The 26,280-nt window shown below is 39.1% G+C and overlaps 1 protein-coding gene across 1 annotated transcript; it reads right to left on the bottom strand.

Moving 5' to 3' along the window:
* Positions 1 to 6,016: 6,016 nt before the first annotated feature.
* LOC307127248 (uncharacterized protein) lies at positions 6,017 to 17,427 on the bottom strand. Its single transcript, XM_079818370.1, has 2 exons — positions 17,262 to 17,427; positions 6,017 to 7,270 (listed from the first exon to the last, which is right to left on the bottom strand). The coding sequence occupies exons 1-2, from the start codon at positions 17,401 to 17,403 to the stop codon at positions 6,501 to 6,503; spliced, it is 912 nt and encodes a 303-aa protein (XP_079674496.1). The 5' UTR covers positions 17,404 to 17,427; the 3' UTR covers positions 6,017 to 6,500.
* Between the last annotated feature and the right edge of the window lie 8,853 nt (positions 17,428 to 26,280).

Here is a 26,280-nt window from a genome sequence, read left to right as displayed (position 1 = left end):
CTCATGTCAGGTCTCCAATGTGCCAGACATAATCTGCACACCAAGTTTGGTAAGTGCAACTCATACCGACCTAAAATCAAAAAGTACAAACACTTGGTTATTTTGTAACACACAAAGGGACAAGAATTGGTTAATAGATTGTAGTTCGTACCATTTATGCAAACCTAAATGATAGCTCTGCCAGCTGATTCTGTGATGTTTGCAGTGTCACAAGTGCATAAATGGAAAGGTCTCACTGTAGGCAATAAACATACTGAAAAGAGAAGTTCAATAATTAGCGAGGAAGTATTCAAATATGTCCAATTAAAATGGTAAAAAAATAAAATAAATAAATATTACTTTAACCACTTTAACAAAAAGGTTCAAAACACTACCTTGATTGACCAGTGTATATCTGCCATCTTTTTTTACACAGCACAGCGTTCGCTCAATGGGCTTGTCAATTCCCTCAGGACTCTCTGTTATGGAGGGCGAGCTTTTTGTGTATTTGTACGGCACAATCCATACACAGCCACTCTTCTGGCATGCAGTCTCTGCAGCGAATGATGGCAGGAGATGTGCAGTGGATGCAGTTCTTTTCTGGAACCACATTGCAGGACAGCAAACAGTTGATGTGGTAGGACCTTGCTTTCCGCCACTCATCTTGGGCTACAGATTGCCGCAAGGACCATGATGTGGACGTTGAAGGATGCTTGTTTGTGCCTTCGACGTCTGCTGAGAACAGAATGTCCTGCAGTTTCTGCATCTCACTGTCTGAAACACAGAAATTAGGAAATAATAATTCCTTTCACGCTTATTGTTAACTTGGTTAATTACAATAAGGTGTCATCTTACCGAACAAGTGTTGAGAGCAGTTTGATTGGGTAACTGTGGGAACCTCCTCAAGTGACTCAAAAGGAGTAGCATCCTCACTGCCAACCACAGAAACAACTGAAAAGATAAATAGAAAGGATAGAAAGGAAAAGAGATAACAATTTTAATGTCTTACAAGCAAATAATACAGTGTTTCGTATAGTGACTTTAGCCTATAATAGGCATGGCTAATTATGATGTCTGACAATTCCATTATGGTTATGATACATGGTAGCCTGAAAAGCCAGACCCGCATCAAGATGTTGGGTCTGGAAACTCAAGTCCGAGGGGCGGGATAAACGGCTGTCTTTCAAATTCCCTCTGCACGCAATTGGATAGCGCCATGACCGCCATGAGCGCCACAACCAATCAGAGCGAAGAAGAAGGTGAAGCCAAGCTAACGTTAGTTGATAGACTTTCGCCGTATCCGGTAGGCAAAACTTCGAACACATCTTCTTTTCTTAAGAATGACTTCAGTGCCGTTCTTTGTTCTTTTCTCAAAGAAAAGCTGAACTCCAAGTCTTCCAGAGTCGTGGCCAAAGCCGATTCAAAAGACCGCTGTTCGTCAGCTTTATTTTACGAGTAGCACGCAGAACCTCCGCAACTCTGCCGTGACGTGCTGTCATTATGTTAAGCCCGCCCACCGACTCTACACACGCTGTGATTGGCCTGACCAGAATTTGGTTTTTTCCAGCTCTACCGAGAGTTGCTAGACTACACTCGCGGCAAAATAAATGTTCTGCTGCTAGGGTGCTTCTAGATTTCTAGGCTAGATACATGGGACAACTTTTTGAGAAATGTTGTCATCAAATGGCAACCAGGTGAGAATTGTTAGCAGCATTTAATTTAATCCATATCTTTGGATTTGCTTAGCATTACAGTAGTTGCTTTGAAGTTAACATTTCAGGGTGTTTTCCAGTCCTATTTTGATAGCAAATATATACTTAAAAATAGATGAAGTCAATAACACAAGTAACAGATTCTGCATGTGGTGTTTCTGATGGCACAGTTTAACATACAGTATTTAAAGGGGAAAATTAAGTTTTACCATAAACAAAAAGCCTGTGCACTGGAAACCCCACATGGTCTATGTTTCAAAAGTGACACAAAACCAAATATATTTACATATATTAATTACATAAAAATTGGGTGGTGGGAAATCACAAATAATCTGGACATGGACTACCTGTATCTGAAGCACGTTTTCGTGTCTCTTCGCTTCTGCATCTTTTTAGCAGTGGACGTCCTTCAGCATCTCTCTGCACCCATCTGTAACTAAATGTACTGCCTTTAGCAGGTGTTGCTTTGCCCATGGCTTCCTTTACCTTGCATGACAGAAAGTGAGCCTTGTATGAGAACACTGAAATACAGCCAACTCTTGAGCAGTTCATACAAATTTTGCTAATTCACCAATACTGCAAGATCACCAGTGTTTCCCACACATAGACTAATTCGTGGCGGTGCGCCACAGAATCAACACCGGCCGCCACATATTGCGTGTCCTTCTTCTTTCTTTTTTTACCCTATTTAAAACACACAGCGTATTCGTTCAGCTGCACTTTTTTCCCCTGCTCTCCCTCCGTCTCTGTCACCCACGCGCGTCTCTCACTCTCAAACGCCAAACCTGCTTTTGTTATGAAGCAAAGTCTAAGCTTTTACATTTTTTAAAAGTCTTAATATGGAATTCAAACAATAAATAGCGTTTTGGCGCTAATATGGCATAACAGTTAAAGCCAGAGGCGACATGCTCTCTCATCTCCCGGCGGCGCGCACGGTCACTTGGTTCACGAAGCACTCAATACTTCTAGCGCTGGGTCAATACATTTGAATGGATAGACGACAGTTTCACTATTCAGGTGTTTGCAGCTAAAGTTAAGTTAAGTTTTGGTAAACAGTACAGCATAGTGTGCATTGCTTATTACATCAACCACATTTACAGTATCATTTTATTATGAAGAGTGATGGAGATGCAACATCTTAACATTCATGTTAATGTTTTTCATGTATTTAGCCCTCAGGTATTCCTCACTTATTGGTTACACTTGTACTCATCGGTGGTGAAATGTGACCATACACCTTAACTATTTTTCAATTAAATAAATGTTCTATATTTTAGTTTAATAATATTTATTGAATATTTTGGGGAGATCTTTTGGTACTAAATAGGCCTATTATTTGTGCAATAAGTATGGTCCTGACCATTTAATGAATTAGATAAAAAATAAATACTTCTAATATATTTGTTCTTATTTATATTACAATTAGTGTAGTAATTAATGTTAAAATGGAGAAATCCAATGCAAATTAGAGTCATTATGTGTCTGGAAAAATAATTAATTTCATTTGTAATGCCATGGTTTACCCACTATAGGTGTCTGTATGGCTCTTTAATCAATATACATGTGGCGCTCAAAGTCTAGTTGCTCAAAAAAAAGTATTGCAGATCATAACTGCTTACTTATTTTTAGGTTTTGCATTTGAATACATTTAGACATGATCAAACACTAGATTTGATCAAACACGCGAGAATATGACGCAGATCCGGCGTTCGGACAGATGACCCAGAAGCGATTTGTTTACAAGCAGAGGAAGACGCGCGTGTCTAAGCTGTTGAATTCTACATTGATCGTGCTTTAGGTCTCGGCGTAGTTCTCAAAATGGGGTTAGAGTGTGCATTTCATGGATTCCCGAACCCCGGCGCTACGTCATATTCTCGCGCATGCGTCGTGGAGGCACACACGGAAGACAAGAACAAGTTGGATAAAGGTGTTATTTTGATTTTTTTTGCGCACAAAAACTATTGCCGTCGCATCGTAAAATTATTGTAGAGCCACTGTGGTGAGATGGACTTTGTAACAACGTTTTAAGTGCCTTTTATGGATCTTGGGAGTGTAAATGTACTGAATGCCAATGGAGGCCTATCTGAAGCCTTTCTCAGCATCAGCTTTACACTAAAATATCTTCATTTGTGTTCCGAATATGAACTGAGGTCTAACGGGTGTCGAACGACATGAGGGTGAGTAATTAATGACAGAATTTACAAATCCACGAATAAGTACAAACAGCTAGAAATTTGAATTTTCCTGGTTCTCTCTTTGTTTGTAGCCAGTCAAGTTGCGGATTCACTTTCCAATTAGAATTAAAACCGTTGCTGCCCATTTCCTTAATAATTCCTTCAAATTTCTTTGACGTCAGGGCTTCAGAGCAGAGCTGCTTACAGCGTTTGCTCTCTTTCGTCTCAAAATCTTTATCTGGACTGATCATGTCACTCAAATTGTTAGCCATCATTTCAGTCAAAGTTCATACTCACCTGAAATTATACCAGCAGAGATGGAGGCGGCGATCTTTAACCAACACAGCTGTGGCTTCTGCGTGATGAAACTGCAAAGTACACTTATACGAAAAAGTCACATATACTGGTCCATGCCAATTTGGGTCATACATTACATTTTACTCAGGATCGTTCCTGATGCAACCCTGAATCTATTTTTATTTTGTTTAACTAATAACTTAATCCCTTACTGCCTGATTTTCTTAATTTGGGGTACCCCTATCCGAACTGGAAGAGATGGAACAGGTTTGCAATGTCCCCTGGACCTTACAAGCTGGTCCAAGACGGTCTCCTGTAGGGGAAGTGATCGCACTATAAAGCCCCCTGGGGCCCCCTTTCTTGAGTCCGCTCCTTTTTTACCTATGCCTAAGCGCTCTCACCCCTGGGAAATTTAACCCCTAGGTAAGTAGCACGTAATGATGACCTATGCCTAAGCGCTCTCACCCCTGGGAAATTTAACCCCTGGTGAAGCAGCACGTAATGATGACCTATGCCTAAGCGCTCTCACCCCTGGGAAATTTAACCCCTGGAGAAGCAGCACGTCTATCATTCACAATAATGCCTCACTTTTTCCAGCGCTCTCACCCCTGGGGACTCTAACCCCTGGAGAAGCCAAGTGAAGCGAAGTACACTGCTCCCCTTTTCCAATTTCTTCCAGTCAGACAGCCCTAACCAAAAATAACAAAAGCTTACTACCTTGTTTACTTGTTTGCCAGAGGTGTACCAAGGAATGATTGCCCGCATCCTCCACCAAAACTGTTGGGGTAACAGTTTAGGACCCAGGACCAGTAGTGAAAAATGAAGACCAAGAGTCAGGAGTCAGATTAATTAAAGAAAAATTTACTGAAGAATAGTTTGCAGTTTCATCAGCTCACAAGGAGTTCGTAGGCCGCTCTCCCTCTAACAGTCTCCCCGCCTCCGTCTAACGAACATACATTTTCTGAACAGTTATACTGTTTTCAAGGTCTAGCCACGTCATTACTGCCATGTGGAATGATTCTGATTGGCAGAGAAAATGCCCAGTCACGGTAAATTTCCACACAAGGATATATAGCAGAGCATATCACTAAAATGGGTAGACTAGTTGTCGCCCCATGACTAGATTTTTAGATCACAATGACCCAGGAGGTCATAGAAAGACGTCTTCAGGTCTGGTGTCGTGTGCAGAAAACGTCCATCTTCAATATTAGGCCTGCACAGATCATGCAACGCACATAAAAAAGCTCCAGAGAATAACAGTTCCCTCAAGGTCGAGAACATCTTAACTAACTATCAACAAGGCACTTCTCCAAAACATGCTGATACTACATCTAGTACATAAGTTAATTTATTCTATTTAGTAAGAAAAGCATATAAAAGAGTCCCCGAAAGTCACGTAGACCTGTATCCAAAATCACTAATTAAATATAGAGAGGTTATAACTTGATTATCATTGATTCTTATTTTAATATTGATCATAAAATCATTCTTGAAGGATATGTGTATGAACGAAGAGGCACAGGTATCTGACCTGCCCCTTCACAAGTGTAAGTTGTGAACAAATAATTTGTAGAGATTTGCCAGAAGAAGCAGCCATGATGAACAGCCGATTTGTATGGAGGCATCTGATGACCAAACTACACTGGAATTCGCGAACAGAAAAATCAAGTAAGCCCAGAGCGGTTTGTGTTCAGATTGCGTGTTTTTAGCGAACCGTGCCATATGATGAGATCGATCCGTACCCAGACCACCTCCCGAGATGGCCTCGGTTCGGTTCGCTTTAAAGGGGTCCGAGATCGTTTGGAGTGTTTACATATGGGCCAAAATCACATGAACCGCGCTCAGACCTCTTTTCGAAATAGTGGTAAAATCCACTTTATTGCTGCATGATTTCTGTGCAATCCTGACACAAATGAATTATCAATGTATCAATTTTATTGTAAAATTGTGGTAAAACATCAATGCTTGTGTTTTAAATCGTTAAATACATTTTAAAAAAGGCAAACATTTATAATTTTTTTTTCGTTTTGCTATCTTAATTTTTTTCCAGTCTGATAAAAATTCCCTTTGTTGGTGAAACTTCTTTCGCACTTCATTTGACTAATCAATACATTGAGTCTAATTCTGACTCTGGCTTATTTACTCTCACAGTCACTGGACATTATTTAGGAATTCAGGCCTCTAAGGTGATTTAATACTGTTACAATAATCAGCACATTATACCGTCTCTCAAACATGAGGCGTTTCCTGTCTGTGAAATTCATTCCACACTGATGATATATAAAACCAGTTCTCTCATGCGTGAATACTCATGTGGCACTCCAGGGCTATTTTAAACCTAAAAATTTTCCCAGTGTCCACATGTAAACGGCTTCTCTCCAGTGTGAACTCTCATGTGCCGGTTAAGGCTTACTTTTCGGTTGAAACTTTTTCCACACTGTTGGCAGGTGAACGGCTTCTCTCCAGTGTGAGTCCTTATGTGTTCTTCAAAGTGATGTTTTTTAGTGAAACACTTTCCACACTGAGGACACGTGTAGAGTTTCTCTCCAGAGTGACTTCTCATGTGGACTTTAAAGTTTTTATGTTGATCAAAACTCTTTCCACACTGTTGGCAGGTGTAGGGCTTCTCTAAAGTATGAACTCTCATGTGCTTGTTAAGACTTGCTTTTTGAGTGAAACTCTTTCCACACTGTTGGCAGATGAATGGCTTCTCTCCAGTGTGAACTCTCATGTGGACTTTAAGGTTTCCTTTTAGGTTGAAACTTCTTCCACAATGTTGGCAGGTGAAAGGATTCTCTCCAGCGTGAACTCTCATGTGGACTTTAAGGTTTTCTTGACGGTTGAAACTCCTTCCACACTGAGGGCAAGTGTAAGGCTTCTCTCCATTGTGAACTCTCATGTGCCGCTTAAGGCTTGTTTTTAGAGTGAATCTGTTTCCACACTGTTGGCAGGTGAAATTACTTCTAGTTCCCTTCTTTTCACCCCTTTTTCGTGTCTTTTCAGCATGTGAGAAACTAAAAGTTTTTTCTCCTGTTATGAAATTCTCATATTGATCTTTCTCTTCCATTTGATTCAGTGCTTCACTCTCCTCTTTCAGCACCGTCAGGTCTAAGGTGAAAAGAGACAAATGCAAATTAACACCAGTTTAATGGCACAAAGCAACAGACAACAAAACATTTAGACATGTAAAGCAATAAAACCAACATACAACTAGATCATATTCCCATGGGCATCACACCGGGGGGAAAGGTGGAGAGAGTGCAGAGGGCCCAGAAGTTGATGGGGGGAGATTGATATCCTATCCATGATATTGTCCTTTGAAATACCTGAAGAGCACCTTCTTTTTACCCCTAAATGAAGACTGAAAAAGAAATTCACTCTGATTGGAGTTCATCAGACTTTGATGCCTGCAGCACCACACAGTATCTTCTCAATAAAGAATCAGCTGAAGATACACCAGAGTCTCCCTGGCCCAGTTGCCGCAGACCAGTCAGGATGCCCATGCTGACCCCTGTCCACCGCCGAAAGCACCAACAGTGGCACGTGAGCATCAGAACTGGACCACGGAGCAATGGAAGAAGGTGTTCGGGTCTGATGAATCACGTGTTCTTCTACATCACGTGGATGGCCGGGTGCGTGGCTTACCTGGGGAACACATGGCACGAGGTGCACTATGGGAAGAAGGCAAGCCGGCGGAGGCAGTGATGCTTTAGGCAATGTTCTGCTGGGAAACCTTGGGTCCTGTCATCCATGTGGATGTTACTTTGACATGTACCACCTACCTAAGCATTGTTGCAGACCATGTACACCCTTTCAAGGAAACGGTATTCTGCATAAACAGTGAGGAAAATAAGTATTTGAACACCCTGCTATTTTGCAAGTTCTCCCACTTAGAAATCATGGAGGGGTCTGAAATTGTCATCGTATGTGCATGTCCACAGTGAGAGACATAATCTAAAAAAAAAAAAAAATCCAGAAATCACAATGTATGATTTATTTGTATGATACAGCTGCAAATAAGTATTTTAACTCCTGTCTCTCAGCTAGAATTCTGACCCTCAAAGATCTGTTAGTCTGCCTTTAAAATGTCCACCTCCACTCCATTTATTATCCTAAATTAGATGCACCTGTTTGAGGTTGTTAGCTGTTTTCTCTGCAGTGTCTTCCAATGCATATAAAGTAATGCAAGGGTGACCATGTCATTTCGTTTACATCAACTGATGAGGTAAGTCTTAGGTGGCAATTTTGGTCACTTTAAATTTTTTATACATTCTGAAAACACCAGATACATTGTGGCTTGCAGGAATTGGAGAGGTCTCAAGAAGCCGACAACTCAAATTGCTTTTTGACTGAAAATGTAAGGAGTACTTTATATATATATAATTAAAACCTGTGAGCAAAATCAGTAAGGTTTACTTAAATTATATAACATTAACTAGTACGGCTGGGTAAAAAATATAGATTTCTCAATTTTTAATCGATTCTCACTTTTACAAAACAATTTCGATTATTAAATCCCAAGAATCGATTAGGCAATCCTGTTTTTAGTTACTGAATGAAATAAACATTTTAGCACGCAAATGTAAATGAAGTGAAGTGTGGCCAAGTATGGTGACCCATACTTGGAATTTGTGCTCTGCGTTTAACCCATCCAAGTGCACACACACAGTAGTGAACACACACCCGGAGCAGTGGGCAGCCATATTGCTGCGGCGCCCGGGGAGCAGTTGATGTCTTTAAATGTTTATATTTCAAAAAATTAATTGGAGTGGAATTATGATTATGTAATTGCAAAGTTAATATTATAACTTATTATTATAAAAAAAAACATAATTTAGTGTCATTTAAGTGTTTGTATAACAATCAGTTAATTTTCAACTTCAATATTAGTAGGCTAATGTAGTATCAACTGACTCCCATAGTTTACAACATTAGTTCAGAAATTTGTTTTTCTTGAGAAAATTTTCCATGTATTATACCTGATACATATCCAAAATAATCGATACTGAATTGAATCGAAACAAATCGAAAATCGAATCGAAATTGAACCGAATTGGGAAATTTGTGTCAATACCCAGCCCGATTAACTAGTAGTTTTAGTTTTTTTATGGGGGGAGGTGGGGAGAGGAAACCTCTCTTGGTCAAAATGACTTGAACACAGCCAGAGGGTTAAAGTTCTTTTTTAAGTTATATTTTTCTTTTTCTTTTGTAGGATTTGGAGAAGTCTCTACAAGAAAATTCTATGGACATTCGAACTGAAAATGTGAGGGATTGTGTTTTTCTTATTTGTTTGTTGAAAGAATTTTATTCAACTAAACTTGAACAAACCAAACTTACGTGTAAATGAAATTAATATAGGGATGCATCAATTCTGATATCCAACTATGTAGAATGACATCTTTCAGGTTACCTTGTTCCAAATGAATGATTACACAACTGTAAAACTGTAAATAACTTTTATTATCTCCATATCAACATGTTTTCCATGTTACAGAGTAACTTGTCCTTGTTCAAGTTATAAACAGAAAAATAGATTTCTTTTTTTTAGTTTTGTTTTACTCACAATTTTATTCTGAATCTTAAATTAAATTTGCTAACTTCTTAACTTCTTGGATATTTTTAACTGTCATTAACATTGGCTGAATTCTGAAAAGCCTCATGTAAATCTAATTTATTTTATGGATCAAAGCTCATTAATAGTAAGTAAAAGTACTTTTATAATAAGATTTGCTTATGTTTGTTTACATCTTATAAACTGTTGGAAACCACTGAATACTAACTAAATATTTGCTCCTCAACATATTTCAGGATTCCTCTTAAATAGGTCATCAAGGAATTTTTGTTTAAATTATACTGATGTGGACATTATTAGCCACTAGATCGTTGCATCCCTACATTAATGTTTTACGAGTTCTCAAAAACACCGGTTAGATGTTTATGCTACTTCTTTGGTAGGAATTTGAGAAGTTCCCTGAAATGGAAAAATTTGAATCGGGCACCTCTGAAATCTGGATAGAGAAGGTGATGTTTTTTTTTTTTGTAATGTACATGCAGAGTTGCACACCCAGACATCAAAATGGGACATTTACTCCACTATTTTTGAAAATAGGCTAATTTTCCGTCTCCCCTAGAGTTAAACAGTTGAGTTTTACCATTTTCGAATCCATTCAGCCGATCTCCGGGTCTGGCTGTAGCCCTTTTAGCATAGCTTAGCATAGATCATTGAATCTGATTAGACGTTAGCAATTCGCTCCAATGACCAAAGAGTTTCAATATTACGATTAAACTATAGGCTGCTGTGCAGACCGATCGGTTTATGACATCAATGTACCACGAGAGCGATTTAAAAGTATAAGTACTCGTATATTCTCCAAACGCTCTCGATGTACTTTGTCATTGCCGATTGCCACCTCACTCTGACCACACCACATCCATTTCATAACTATGCCACTTATTGGTCGAAAGTGATAAACTATTAAAAAATTTTACCAGTGACTAGGGTAAATGTACATATTAAGCCCACCAAAATCTATATTGAGACTTTTAGTGCACATGATATTGATTTCAGTACAAGGTTATGTTGACATGAAATATGAATCTCTCTCACAATAATATTTAATTTTATTTTAAATAACAAAAGCATTATAATTGAGATGTACATCATTAAATGCAAAAAGTCTGGCGCTGCTTAATGGGTACATTTCTGTACCCTTTAAGCACACCCCTGTTGCCATTAAGCTCACAACATGTTTTATTAAAAATTCTTGTTTATTTTAAACAACCTTTATAAAGAATTAATTTTTATTTTTTATTTGAAGGTACAATCACAAAAAAACTAAACAAAATAACAGAACACTAAAATCAAGCAAAAAGGCATTCAATTTGATTAGTTATATATTCTAATTCATGACCGGTGTTTTGCTTTGCTCTATCCTCTGCGCTTCTGCGTTCCTCATTACGTCATGCGTCAAGTCAAGAGTTCACTCTTTCGCCATAAATCGCCCGTCTGTCGGAAACTAGTTTAGTTTTTAAAGTTTTAAATATGGATATTTTTCTTACACAAATGCATTAGTGCCCTTATTAAAACTATCTTTTTGATCTAACTGTAATCATTTTCCACATGCAGGTTCCAGGTTATACGATGCAAAAAGTCTAAACATTAATCTCTTAATTTTGCAATAAGTAGTTATAACTACCCCAAAAAAAGGCTTAACCACCTTAAAAATGCACATTTAAGAGGCTCCTCTTTTGGTGAAAGTTTTCAAAATGGCCTTCAGACAGTGTGAACACATGAATACCCATATCTCACTGTGCAATGGTCTGATTTTCTTGAAATTACAGGAGGTATGTAGTAACAAACACATCAATTGGTTAAGACATCAAGTAGGATAATACATTATTTTTTCTTTTTATAATCTGAGCTCAAAGATGTGTGCTTAATGGGTACTTGATCTTAATAGGTACGTTTACCCTATATGTATGATTTTTTTTCATCCATTTTGTCTACATCTTAATGTCTTAAATTGATCATTGTGGCAGTTGGTCTGCATGTCTTCTTCCTTGTGCTTGGCTCTGATAATTGCTGCTTGCAGCTATATTTACATAGATGTAGATTTATATTTACATAGATGTATTATAGATTTATAATTAATCTTGATGACCCTTCCCTACCATACCCCCAAACATGTCGCTAACCTTACACATATTCCACCTCAATACCTGCACAAGTGTTTTGCGATACAATATGAGCACATGTACATTGTACTTTTTTTTTTATGTAAGTACATAGTAGTTAAGGACACCTAACATAAAGTGTGACCACAATTACTTTAAGCAAATTTCTGGAGGATGCTGCCTTGGTATATGTTATGTTTATTTGAATTCACCTGCATTTTAAATTTGCACCAGACTGCTGAATGTCCAGTGTGCAAGAACACGTTCGATAGTGATATCACTGAGATTCATGCATCAGACTGTGGATTACGGTAATCACATCTACTAGGCCAGGGGTCAGAAAACTTTTTGTCAAAAAGTGCCATTTTTAAGGTGTCTAGCTATTCACTGTGCCTAGAGAGCTACTCGTCTGGGGCAGGCCATAACCCATCTGTGGCAATGTGTGTTGCATTATAGTACTGTCATATCTGTATAACATTGCTCACACTCCTTTTATTTATTTTTAAATTTTTGATAGTAAAAGTTACATGCGGCTTCAACAAGATGCTTTTATACTTGTCTAGTTTAATTTGGAATTTGTCTCAAAACCTCTTGAAGTGGTTTGAGTGATCAGATTTAAATATAAGCTGTAAAATGTTGTGTGTGTGTGTGTGTGTGTGTGTGTGTGTGTGTGTGTGTGTGTGTGTGTGTGTGTGTGTGTGTGTGTGTGTGTGTGTGTGTGTGTGTGTGTGTGTGTGTGTGTGTGTGTGTGTGTGTGTGTGTTTGTCAGAGGTACTTCTTTAAATCTGACTTGAACAAATTTAAAAGAGGACATTTCCTCTCTCTCAAGATCCATGAATTTACTAAACACATATTTAAATCAGTTCATGTGAGTACAGTAGTTTAATATTAATATTATAAAGTGACAAGCTTGTTTGTTTGTTTTTGGTGCGGCAAAAAAACTAAATAACGCCTTATATAGTGATGGCCGATTTCAAAACACTGCTTCATGAAGCGTTATGAATCTTGTGTCGATTCATGATTCAAGTCGCATATAAAAAAAATAGCTGAAATCACGTGACTTTGGCGCTCCGAACCACTTATCTGACACAAGATTCATAATGCTCAGAAGCTTCATGAAGCAGTGTTTTAAAACTATTATAAGTTCTTATTTTTTTATTTTTTTGACGTACCAAAAATATTCTCGTCACTTTATAATATTAATATTGAACCACTGTACTCACATGAACTGATTTAAATATGTTTTTAGTACATTTATGGATCTTGAGAGGAAATGTCATTGCTGGCTATGCAGGCCACACTGAGTCATCGGATTTCAACACAAATATCTTCATTTGTGTTCTGAAGATTAACGGAGGTCTTACGGGTGTGGATGAGGGTGAGTAATGACATTTTTGGGTGAGCTAACCCTTTAAAATTGTGGACGAGCATTAGTAAGACTTGTTGTCAGAAAAAGAACATTAGAACAACTCCAAGGTGAACTATCCCTTTAAAAACCTGCAGAAACCCTGTGATGATTTCATTTGTTTGAACTATCTGTTCCAATACAAAGAAATCTGTTAATGTCTGTTTAAGGTTGATGCGGCATTCATTTTGGAAAATTACCACCCAAGCTTAAGTGAGAGGGGCTCTGTAAAGTACAACAAGGAAATTAATGTCATCAACTTTTTCCAGGACTTCCTACAGGAGATGGAGGATAGTGGTATGTCTATGACAACATGTACAGATGGTACTCAACCAGGTCTTTTGCTGCCATGGGTACTATCTTAGGCACCGCTGCAGTTTTTGTGGCAAAATTGCATCTTTTGACCTGTAAGTGGTGCTTTAAGGCCCATTATTCCATGGTCTGTTTGAGTTAAAGGGTCGAGACTCACGCAAGGAGAGAGAGTCCCCTCTGCCACACCCCAATCTACCGTCTCTGAGAGAGGTGGTACTTTGGCTGGTGGCCAGGGTGACCTGAGGGCGGTGCCGTGGTATTAAGAACCCCAACAATCATTCCTCGGGCCACGCCCCCCTCTCGCACATCGCTTCCCGCGAGTGCTGGACTGAAGCGGTGGGACCGTCTCTGACGCCCCATTCGTTTCGTTCACACTCCAGATAGCAGTGAGATGTTGATCGCCACATCCCAAGGTGGGCTGGAGTCCTTTGGGGATGACGATTAGGTTGTGCTCCGCCTTCGGGTGTGCCAGCGCTGCCGGATCCGACCTAAAGTTGACAGCCATGTTGTCTCGGGCAGCCGCGAGCCTCGGGCTGGTGTGGAACTCCGCCCTGTCACAAGTGCTCGTGGTTGCGCGATTGGTTTTTGGGGGCGGCACCTGACAGCTGTCGGGCCCCGCCCCCAATTCCTTTCGCCCCCGAGATGCATGAGATCACACGGTCCTGGAAGTCCCCGTGCTTCCCGTGGCCTCCTCCGCCTTCTCTGCCCTCAATGGGGCCGCGGCCTAGGGTACACTGGGGTCCCCCCCACTGTTGAACTCTCTGTTGCACACTATGGTGTCCACAGAGGGCTTCGACGTGGCGTGGCTATCCTAAGCACCCTCCCAAAGCCTGTGGGCTCGTCTACTTCGGTGGTGTGGTCCTGCAGAGCTACGGGGCAGACGCAGGGTTCTTCAATGAGCTGCGTGCTGCCACTGAACTGCGCCCAACAGTTCTCGGCCGCCCAAGAGCAGACTGAGGCTGTAACACGTACTGCCCCAGCGGCCAGCTGCTGCTCCAGCCGCCGGCTCAGTCGCCTCAGTCCGCTCACCGCCGAGGGCGCCCTCCCTCCTCCCGCCCGGCCCCAGTAACAGCCTTCACCTGGGCCGCGCCGTGGAGGTGGTTGCAGGATGACGCCCAGTCCGCTCTACAGCCTGATTAAACGCCAGGCTGGAGGTGGACAACTCAGAGATGGGTTCCAGTTCTTTCCAGGGGATGGTAGCAGGGCCTCTCCTTCCCCCGGTGGAAATTCCTTCCGCTGCTTGCCCCCGGGCTAGCAGCGCTTGAAAATAACTCAGGTCCCCTTCTCTGAGGACCCAGAGACCGGTGATGGCAGTGTGTGCCGCCTCCGGGCCGCGCCGCTCTCATCCCTCTCTGTCGCCAGCCTCCTCTCAAAGCAGACCCCAGTGGAACATGTGTCCTTCCCTGGTCTCCTCTGTCAGGACACAGCTTCTGACTGTTCACCCACACCGGCACGCTACGCCTCCCACGTCTGGGCCAGTCATGCTGCCTTGCTGCCCCACCCGGGGTACATCTGTGGTTCGAGTGACCCCGCTGGTCAGTTCCTGGGAGCCTGGCTACAGCTTCCAGGACTGTCTGCTGGATCGCGAAGACCATCAGGCTCGGCTGTGCGATTCAGTTCGTGGCCATCGTGACCATTCTGTTGCGAGTGTGACGCACACTAATCCTGGTCTCTTCTATAGTTAACCTAAAAACTTTACAGGGATTGCTCTGTAAATTAAATTGAGAATATAACTGATGCATATATGCTATTTTAAATACTGTAGTGTATGAGAGATGTGACGTGTGTTAGTCTGTGAAAATACCGTGTCAGGCAGGCTACACAAATGATCTTGACAATCTCTCAGCCTCTTGTCTTTTTCTTACTCTGCATTTAACTTAAAAATATTTTATTTTGTACAAGAAAACCAAAAAGGCTTCAAAATAAATTATGTTATTGTGGACAACTTTCCACGCCTCTCCTTGGTTCCTTGACCAATCAAAGGGGCGAATTCTGAGCAGGAAAGCTTTTTCTTTGTCTCTGTTTAACGACCCACTTTGCATGTTTTAAGATGTGTCAAAGTCAATACAGTTTTACTTCCAAGTTTGCTTAACTGTATTTATTATACATTTCATAACCATATACTGGGCACCGCTGATTAAGACAAAGAAAGAGAAACATTAACATATCACACACGTCTTGATTTGAACATCTCAAAGCCGGAATATTCTTTACAGAGCAATTTCAGCATTTAAGATTCACACAAACACATACACATATACTTTGTGTAACAAAAAGGGTCATCATGTATATTTCTGGTATGGCTTAACTAGTTACATAAAGAGGAGTGTGTGTGTGTGTGTGTGTGTGTGTGTGTGTGTGTGTGTGTGTGTGTGTGTGTGTGTGTGTGTGTGTGTGTGTGTGTGTGGCAATGGGTCTTCCAGTCTCTTCCTGGGGAGGGGGAAGAGAGTTGGGCTTGGACAGATTGGAATCTGTTTGAAGTTCCAGAAGGGCGATAACGGTGCGGCCTGTGTTCCCTCTGCTGGTCATAAAGGGTGACAGTGAGGCCATTTAACTCAGACTTGTTGGAGCCATTGTAGCAGAGATACTAATTTATAGGCAGATATGTGGAAGAGAAAAGCATCTCTGATGTTCCTCAAAATGACTCATCACTTTGATGCCATGAGAGAGAGACTCCAGACGCTACATGTGGAATAGTGTGTTTGGTCAATAAAATAAAACAAATTGGGCTTTTAATCCGATTTATCCAGAAATAGTCGGCCAACTAATTGATCATTAAAATATTTTCAAGTTGCAGCCCTTAGAAGAGGCAATGGGGCTTTTGAGAGCAATTCACACCCAGTGGTAATTCAGCGAAATGACCCGTTGATCACGCCTCTTGTGGTCTGATTGGTTGAAGGATTATCCAATTGCGTACAGAGTCATTTGAATTATGCCCGTTTATCACGCCTCTAGTGCAGTAAAAAATACATAGCAGACTCCTCAGACCAAAGTTCAATCTGAAATTGAGCTTGGTCTGGTGATACCCAGACAACGTGCAACATGGATTCGGTCGTCCTTCAATGCTCGTTCTCTCTCTCAGTTAACATGCGCCCTATCACAAGTGCAGCAGCCTGTGACTGACTGTATTGGTCGTCTGACTGTGTGCACCAAACTGTGACGGTTCTGGGTGAATACATGTACCGTTACACCCCTACATCATAAATAAAAACAAATATCAGAAAACGATGCAAAGTGGAACAGCTCGTCTGATGGACTGCATGTCCTGTATGCAAAATGTTAGGGTCCTTTAAAGAAAAGATTGGTACAGTAAAATATTTGGATTTTGAAGTGTTTGGTTATTTCTATATTAGGGAATATTCTTTTGTTGTAGTGGACTCAAATTAATCAAGTTTACAGTACTAACACCAAATTACATAAATTCTAATGTTTAAAGGCAATCAGTTTCCCCCGAATGAAATGAGTTCCCTTTCATGGTATTATTACAGAAACATACAGTAAAGGATGACTGTAGGAGAGCGGTAAAATACTGGGGATGACAGCTGTCAGTATTTACTGGTCTTTTACAGCGTAGCCTGAACAAAACAATTACCTTGTGTTAAATAAAACCCTGCTGAAAAAAACCTGTACAAAACCCTCACTTAAAGGGTTAGTTCACCCTAAAATAATAGCGTAATAAAAGCGTTGAGCTTTGAGAATGAAACCAACCTGTTTGTTCCTCAGTTTCTTCATCTTTCAAACTGAATACATTTTCAATCTTCAGGTCTTCAATCTCCTCTTTAATAAACACCATCTTTGTTTGCTCCTCAGTTTCTTCATGTTTCCCTCCAAATGTTTCTTCAAACTTCATGTCTTCAATCTCCACTTTAATAAACGCCACCTTTAAGATGAGAATAATCACAGAAATAAACGTTAACTAAATCTCCGGAAGCGTCTCAATCAGCTCTAGTTCAGTAGTTCAGACACTGGTAAGTGAGTCAGAGAGAGTTAAAGGACTTTAAATCATCTGATTAGACTAAAAACACTCAAAACTAAATCTCTGAAAGTCTCAATACTCCCTAGTTCAGTAGTTCAGTCTCTGGTCAGAGAGAGAGTTGTTAGTGTTTGTTCACGTTCATTTACACTGTTTGAGCTGCACAAGTCGCGATTTGAATCAATTAATCATTTCGCAAAGTATTTAATTCAATTGGATCGGAGTTTCGAAGAGGTAAAGTTGGTTTTATATTCGCACATTCGGACTTCAAGAACTTTATAATTATATGTGCAATAAAGTTAATGTTTGCAAATTCTAAGCAGCGACATGATATTGACAACCAATCATTGTCAACCTACAACACTTTTCACAATCATAAAAATGGCCAAGTATTATTTTATTGGCACACTTACTAGCAAATGTCCACTGAATGTCCAATGTAGTGTGGCCAACCAGTTAGGGACCGTCTAAAAAGTTTTTTCAATGGGCCTCATTCATGAAACACGAGCAGAACAAATTTGTGTGTAAATCGTTCGTAAAGCTGCTCTGACGTAAATTTTCGGATTCACGAAAATGTTCGTATTTTCAAAATGGTAAATGGACTGCATTTATATAGCGCTTTTAACAGACCAATGGCCATCCAAAGCGCTTTACACATTGCCTCACATTCACCCATTCACACACCGACGGCGGTGTCAGCCATGCAAGGCGACATCCAGCTCGTCGGGAGCAGCTGGGGTTAGGTGTCTTGCTCATGGACACCTCAACACTTGGTCAGGTGGAACCGGGGATCGAACCACCAACCTTCTGGTTTGTAGACAACCTACATCAGGGGTGTCCAAACTTTTTTTAAAGCGGGCCAGATTCGATGTTGTGGACATACCCGGAGGCCTGTCCCTTTTCTATTATATATATATATATATATATATATATATATATATATATATATATATATATATATATATATATATATATATATATATATATATATATATATATATTTGACAAAAGCTTGAGCTGACAGTTGAGTAGCTTGAGATAGGACACAGGAAATGTATAGATATTTAACAATATCTGTAAAGCTTTCATCAACCAAAACCTTTTAATGGGTGAAATTTTAATATTATTACGGAGTTAGAACTCTATTCTTAATTAAATTTAATAAGTGCTCTATTTAGATCACCACAGTTAAAACACTACAAAACATGCTTTTCTGACTTGGTATTTCTGTCTTTTTTCCAGTCCAAATATCAAAAAATTCTTAAATCGAGATGCTTTTACTAAGGAAAATTACATATTTTTTCTTGATTCCTGGGGGAAAAAATAAAAATGAATTGAGTTTTTGCTTGAAACAAACTAAATTATCTGCCAATGGATTAGAAAAATAATCTTCCTTAAAGATTCCAAACAAAAACATTATTTTTCTTACCCCATTGGCAGATATATTTGCTTGTTTTAAAAACAAAAACTCACTTCATTTTAATGTTATTTTCCAGAAAACAAGAAAAAATATCTAATGTCATTTAACTTATCTCGTAACATCTTGATTTAAGAATTTTTAGATATATTAAGACTAGATACAGGAAAAAAAATACTAAAAGACAGCATTTTTTGCAGTGTACACAAGGCAAAAATTAATACATACATACATATATATTTTATTTAAGGATAGCCCCTTGAGATGATCCATCTCTTTTTCGAGGGGGTCCTGAGGCACAAAGATAGCGGTTACATGTACCACATCATAATACATCCCACATTATACAACAAACACATAACAAAAACACACACCCAATAAATGACTAACAATTGTCCTGCTTAACACATCCCCAACCCTGTTCCCTCAGAATCCTCACCTTTTAATGGTAACATAAACTTTTTAACAATAGATAAACAGTAAGTCACTGTCCTTTGTCAGATTTCATATAATTCATACAAGTTATTTAGTATATATTAATACAACATATAGATACTTCTGATATATAATATATATATATATATATATATATATATAAAATGGTATTTAGTCTATAGACATATAAATACAAATGCACAAAACTGCAAGTTTATGACAACTAAATTGTCTGCAATTTGGCCTTTATTACTCATTTAATACATGTCTAAATTACAAATTAAATAAAATTAGATATTAACCTACATTTCTGACAAATTACCACAGTTACAGGTGTTACCACAGTAAATCCATGATAAATTCGAAATGCGAATTGTTGTTTGAAAATGATTTTGAATCGGCTCAGCTGATTTGCACGTTAGTGTTGTTTATTAAGTCAGCGCTATTTAACTGGATTTAAATTAAATCAAATCAAATCAAATCACAGAGAGATTCACAGCTTGTACCGGAGACCTCTGCGCTGAACTCCAACCATAGACCGTAAAAAAATATGGACGACGCGACTTCATTGACTTCCGCTGACCATAGTTGAAGCTTTCGTAGGCCCGCACACAGCGCTGACATCTCGGGACCGAGTCTGCGCAGTAGAGAACAGGAAGTAGAGGCGCGATTATCAAAAGCCCGCCCACACTCTCGCAGATGCAGAACAATTAATTATGTTGGTGTGAAATAAACAGTTATAGAAATGTAGAAATTAAAGCTAAAGCTCCAATCTCCTCCCAAAAATCCAGAAAAAAGTCAGTTAGTGCCTCAGTGAAAACTTCACTCGGAGAAGCCGTCAATCTCAGCTGTCAATCATGACGTCACACCCCCCGTTTTTATAGCATCAAATAACTCACTAAAACTAAACTTATTTAAAAAACGAACACTTGAAATGAAATCATCGTAATAAAAACTGCCTAAAATGACAGAAACCATCTTTAGGAAACAATTATTTTAAGTGTAATTGAATTGTTTAGTGTCTCGCGTCCATTCAAATACATGGAGCTGTACTGGGACCGGCCACCGGGGGGGCGATCGAGGCGCGGAAGCTTCAATTTCTGACAGGAGCACTACAGGCTTGACTCCAACGCTTCTCACGGGCTTCGGAAGGCTGTTTAGTGGGCGCGTGATCAAGGTAAACATATTTGTTCAGAGCTCGTGAGTTGCTCAGAGCACAAGCAGCGCTGTTTCGTTCTGCTTTTGGCGCTGTTTCCCTGGCCTAAAGTCTAGTACTGCCACCTTGCGGTGACATCGTGAAACTGCATGATTTGTAAATGATCCGTGGCAGGCCACATATAATACATTTTAATAGATGCGCTGCGGGCCGTTTGAAATTCATCCCTGGGCCGCATTTGGCCCGCGGGCCGGACTTTGGACACCCCTGACCTACATGAACCACTGAGCCACTGCCCAAAATGTTAGTTGGTACGAAAGAAATGTACACCTGCTCCCTACCCCGTGCAAATGGTGCGTAAAACGGGGCTCTAGAGCCCTAAAATTTGTAAAGGTGCGACTAAAATTATTCCTAGGTCGCACCGGTGCACCTAACGTCATTGCATGCGCTCAGCTGCCTCTCCACGAACGAAGCATTTACCTCTCCTTTGACTGTGACTGAACTCACACACTCATGGTTGGATCATGTCGTGGTCTAAACCAATCAGAGACAGAGATGGGGTGGGTCTTTGCCTCTGATTGGCTGTGGTACAGATATTCGTGCTCCGTGTTGTGTGTGTGTGTGTGTGTGTGTGTGTGTGTGTGTGTGTGTGTGTGTGTGTGTGTGTGTGTGTGTGTGTGTGTGTGTGTGTGTGTGATTGAAACTGCGACCTGAGCAGCACCAGAGAATCGGTTACGGCAATCAGCGATCAGCAAGATTAAACGCGATGCTGAAGCGGTTTGTGAGTCCATTTCACTGTGCGTGTGTGTGTGTGTGAGAGAGAGAGAGAGAATGAACGTGAACTTGTGCCGCCCTAAACTACTTCATTGTCATGTCAACCGCCTGTCAGTGTCAGCTCAGGTGCCGCGAGAATCAAAACATCTAGTAATAGCGCTGTATGTTTTAGGCAAATAAAACAAAGTCTAACGTTAACATTAAAGTGAAAGAGTCCTGTAACTTACTCATATTGTCAAGCAAACCACCAAAACAAAATCGTCGTGTGTAATCTTCCTTTGAAGAGGCCGAACGTGCTGCAACATTTCCCTCAGATACAACATTTCCCTCAGATACAGTAAATGCTTAACCCAGTCGGCGTCACTGCTGTGATTGTGCATTGTTATATTATATTACAAAAACAATCTCTTTGAGAATGATATTTGCTGATATATCTACTGTCCTACCTGAAACGCTAACGTTATTATTGTTAATTTGTTGTGCCTGCTGCAAAGTTACTTTCTGGCTCTTTGAAAAAACTTTCGACCACTTTTAATCCTGCGGTGATCAATCCATAATAATTCATAATTTCATTATAGCATTTGTTCCTGTTGGCACAATTTTATTAAGAAATATAAAAAAACTATACAATAGCCTTACAGTTAGGCTACAATAGCCTATCAGTAATGTTATCACGTAATTATGACAATATAAATTACTCCGAATTTGCTCATATATTTACAAACGTTTCATGAATGAAGCCCATTGTGTGCAAACAGACAACTACATTTAGCCAGCTACAGAAATAGCTACCAGCAAATATCACTCACATTATAATGCTATTTATTTTCCTTTAGCAACAGTAAAAGGTGCATTATAATGATGTTGGTTTAAAAGATGTTTAGGAAATGAAGAAGAATGAACATGTACACAAACTGTAATTTGATATCCAGAGAAGTGGAAAATCATGTGTAATCTCCTGAACATTGTTAATCGCTTCATTTTACAACTGTTTTATTTATTTATTTACTTCAGAATGAACAAGAACTCTGTTGGTTTTAACAATGACATATGATTTATTTCAATAGGTTTTGAAAGCATGGGCCGACTGCTCCAAAGCAAGTTGGAACATCTTGTCTGGACCCTACAGAACATGTTACAGCCCATGTCTTGCTGATTTATTCACCTCTGATTTTCTGGTTTTAAGTCATATAAAGACTTGCAGTAAAGAAGAACAGTGTAACCGTCTTTTCAGGTATTAAAAAAATACCTAAATTATCATTGATGTTTTCCTATTGTATGACATCTTTGTTTCACATAAAAACTCTCACGATATCACAGTTCATGTGCATTGATTGATGTTTACAGTCCTGCACAAGTATCTCTGTCCATGGCACTGAATCCATCCGATTATTGACAAGAACTCAGAAAGCATGACAGCAAACAGAATGTGTATTTTTGGTCAACACTTCAAAAACTAGTAGCAAATCTTTCTTCAAGATGGTTTATAAAGGATGTGTGCCTCACATATGCATTCAATTTATAGCACCCAATCTTCTATGTTGTTCTTCATTGACACACCATCCAGTTCAATAGCTTTTGGAAGGAGGGTCACACTGCTTTAAAACAAGTTGCAAAATATTTATCTCATCCTAAATGACAAACTACAAGTCTTTAATGTAGTAATATTTACTCTAGATGTTTAATTTTTACTATATCTGTATTATATAAGGTTCTTCATTGAGACATCTTCCAGTTCAATAGCTTTTGGAAGGAGGGTCACAACACTGTATTTGACCCTAAAGAACATACTTAAAGTCTTAAATGTAGTAGTATTTACTCTAAATGTTTAAACTTTTCCCAAGAAAAGAGACTGAACTCGTGTTTATGATGAACTGGGGAGAGAAATGAGAAGCAGCTTTTCTGTTACTGGTGTGAATGAGATTTACTCACACAAAATATCCTTCATTAAAGTTAGATAAAGCATTACAGCGTTATATTCAACAGTAAATAAACTAATTTCACGTTGCTTGTAAAAACTGTGGAACATTGAACGATTTCTAATGATTTAAACAGAATAAATTCTTAAAACAAACCTTTCTTCAGCAGAATCACAACAGATGCAGGAGCGCGGCGCAGCCTTGTGACGTCACATCACACCAAAATAAAAGTCCTGTTCACACTCTGCTGTCTACAATCATAGAGCTGCAGAGAAATTAACTATCTGTCTAGTATTTCTTGTTTTTTTTTTTTTACCAGATAAACCCTATATTAAAATTAAAACAGTGAAAGATGTGAAAAATAAACATGTTAAAAAAGTTCACAAAGCAGAGTTCATACATGTGTCCAAATTGAAACGCATTCAGTCAGTGTGTTACCAAAATTAAAAATTAAAAATGTGGACAAATAAAGTTAATTTGAGTCTGAAAAATATGTGTAAAATAATAATAATAATAATAGATTTTTTAAAATCTATTTTAAGAATCAGTATAAGTAAAAGAAGCAATATTCATTTTCAAATGTACATATATCATTTATTAAATACCAACTATTATTGCTAAAGGTTCAGTCCAAATACAAAATGTAATATCTTTTTTTAATGAACTTATTTTAATGAAATCAAAAGTCAAGTCTTCAATGTCAAGGGTCATTTGTGTGAGTTGCTGTCTATGTAATGATTGAAATCGCTCACTAATGAGTGAACACAGACTCAATTCACACCTGCTCCAGTTTCTATTATATAATCTATAATTAATCTATAATAATATAATTTCTATTCTTATAAAAATCTGACAGTTCAATAAATATCCCCTTTTTATAAATACGTTGTTGATACATATAACGTTTTATCACGTTACTATGTCGCCTGGCAACGTTACAGAAATATAACTTACCGATGTGTTATTTAATGTATTTCAATAATACATTCAACTATCTATTTTCATTTTTACATTTTTTAAATAGATTTTTTCGGTAACACTTTACAATAAGGTTGTATTAGGTAACATTAGTTAATGCATTAGTTAACATGAACTAACCATGAACAACACCTCTGTTCAGCATTAGTTCATCTGTGTTAACGTTAGTTCATAAAAATCCAGCTGTTCATGGTTTGTTAATGTTAACAAGATTTTAATAATGCATTTGTAAATGTTGAAATTTAAGGATTAGTTCACTTTTAAATAAACTTTTGCTGATAATTTACTCACCCCCATGTCATCCAAGATGTCTATGTCTTTCCTTCTCCAGTTGAAAAGAAATTAAGGTTTTTGATGAAAACATTCCAGGATTTTTCTCCATATAATGGACTTCAATGGGCCCCAAACGGTTCAAGGTCCAAATGACAGTTTCAGTGCAGCTTCAAAGGGCTTTAAACGACACCAGCTCATTGATACCAGACGCAATTACGTACCGAGTCAGTGTTTACAAGTTGAACGTGCACGTGTACTCACACTAGGCACTGTTGGCTTGTACCGTGCCCAAGCGCGATTGAACCAAATCAATCAATCGAGCCCAACCAAACCGCGCTCTGGCCCAACTCTTCCAAGCGGGCCAGGGCTGGCTAAACGAACCGAGCCAGGGCACGGCGAGCATTTGTGCTTATAAAAATTAAACTTTTTTTTTTAAATGACTGATCGTTTGGCTAGATAAAACCCTTATTCATCGTCTGGTATCGTTTAAAGCCCTTTGAAACTGCACTGAAACTGTCATTTGGACCTTGAACCGTTTGGATTCCATTGAAGTCCATTATTTGGAGAAAAATCATCGAGTGTTTTCATTTCAATTTTTCTTTTTCAATTTCGTTCATTCAAATGCACTAATATTCCATTGTTTTTCTATGTAAACACGCACTAGTCTGACATGCAAAACCGTTCCGCTTGCTACTGCTAAAGATTAAATGACATACCGTCCATAAACCAAATTATATCCTCATAAACCACGAGTAAACACACAAATGTGGTAAAACTCGCGCATGACAAGCCACTAAGCAAATATTTAAGTTACAGTTACAGTACATACCATTGGTCCTGCTGTAGTCGTTGCTGCTTCTCCTGTTCAATTTCAGCCTCTAGATCTGATTCTGGATCATATATGAATGGCTAAATCTGATTGATCTCCATGGCTTCTTCAGGATACTTTAGGATTCTTTCTTTCATAAATATAATAAAACTAAAGACTTTTCTGAGATGTGAAGGATGCAATACTACTCTATAGGCACTCAAGATTGACATGAGAAAACTATTGTTTTCTTTTAAATTAATAAATACAGGGTTTTTTTTTTTACTCTGAATTTTTTATTATACATTCAATTTTGCAAATTCTCCCTCAGATTCTCAGCAAGCCTCGGTCTCCCTCTTAGTATTTTCCGGGCGTGCAATACTGCGGACTCTGCCAGCACTGCTGCTTCCTGTGGGGTCCTGACATGCACAGGTGAACCCACTGGGGTGTTGTTGGGCACAGGTCCTCCATGAAGAGAATAGCCATAAGGCTTCTGCTGCAGCAGCTCCCGCCTCAGCGGCTCAGGAATCTTCAGTTTTTGCCTGCGTTGTCCTGTTGAAGGAACAGACATAATCAGTAACACTGACCAGATTTAATGAGTGACTCTTGAAAAAAATCATATTACTTCAGACATATACTAAAGACATATTACTTCTACTATTTCAATATGATAGTTTAAGGAATGGAAAATGATGCATTAATCATCCCAGATTAAATTATTAAAGTGTTTCATTGTTTAAATCTAAGTAAAATTGAAAGACAGGTGGGACTAGCCAATGCTCTCTTCCACGTTTCCTGGGACCTGCAGCAACATCTCCTGACTCAGCGGCTCAGGGATGTTAAGTCTTTTCTTCTCGGTGATGTTGTTGGGCACAGGCAGTGCCGGCCCTAGCCTCTTTGGCGCCCTGGGCAAGAATTTTTTTTTGCGCCCCCTTATATTGCGATTTATATCACCAAGTATTTAGCCAAAATAATAATAAAAAAAAATAACACT

This window comes from Gobio gobio (genome assembly GCF_949357685.1).
Source record: "Gobio gobio genome assembly, chromosome: 5".
NCBI lineage: Eukaryota > Metazoa > Chordata > Actinopteri > Cypriniformes > Gobionidae > Gobio > Gobio gobio.
The sequence above is the reverse complement of the archived record's forward strand: the minus strand, read 5'-3'. Positions and strand labels throughout refer to the sequence as shown.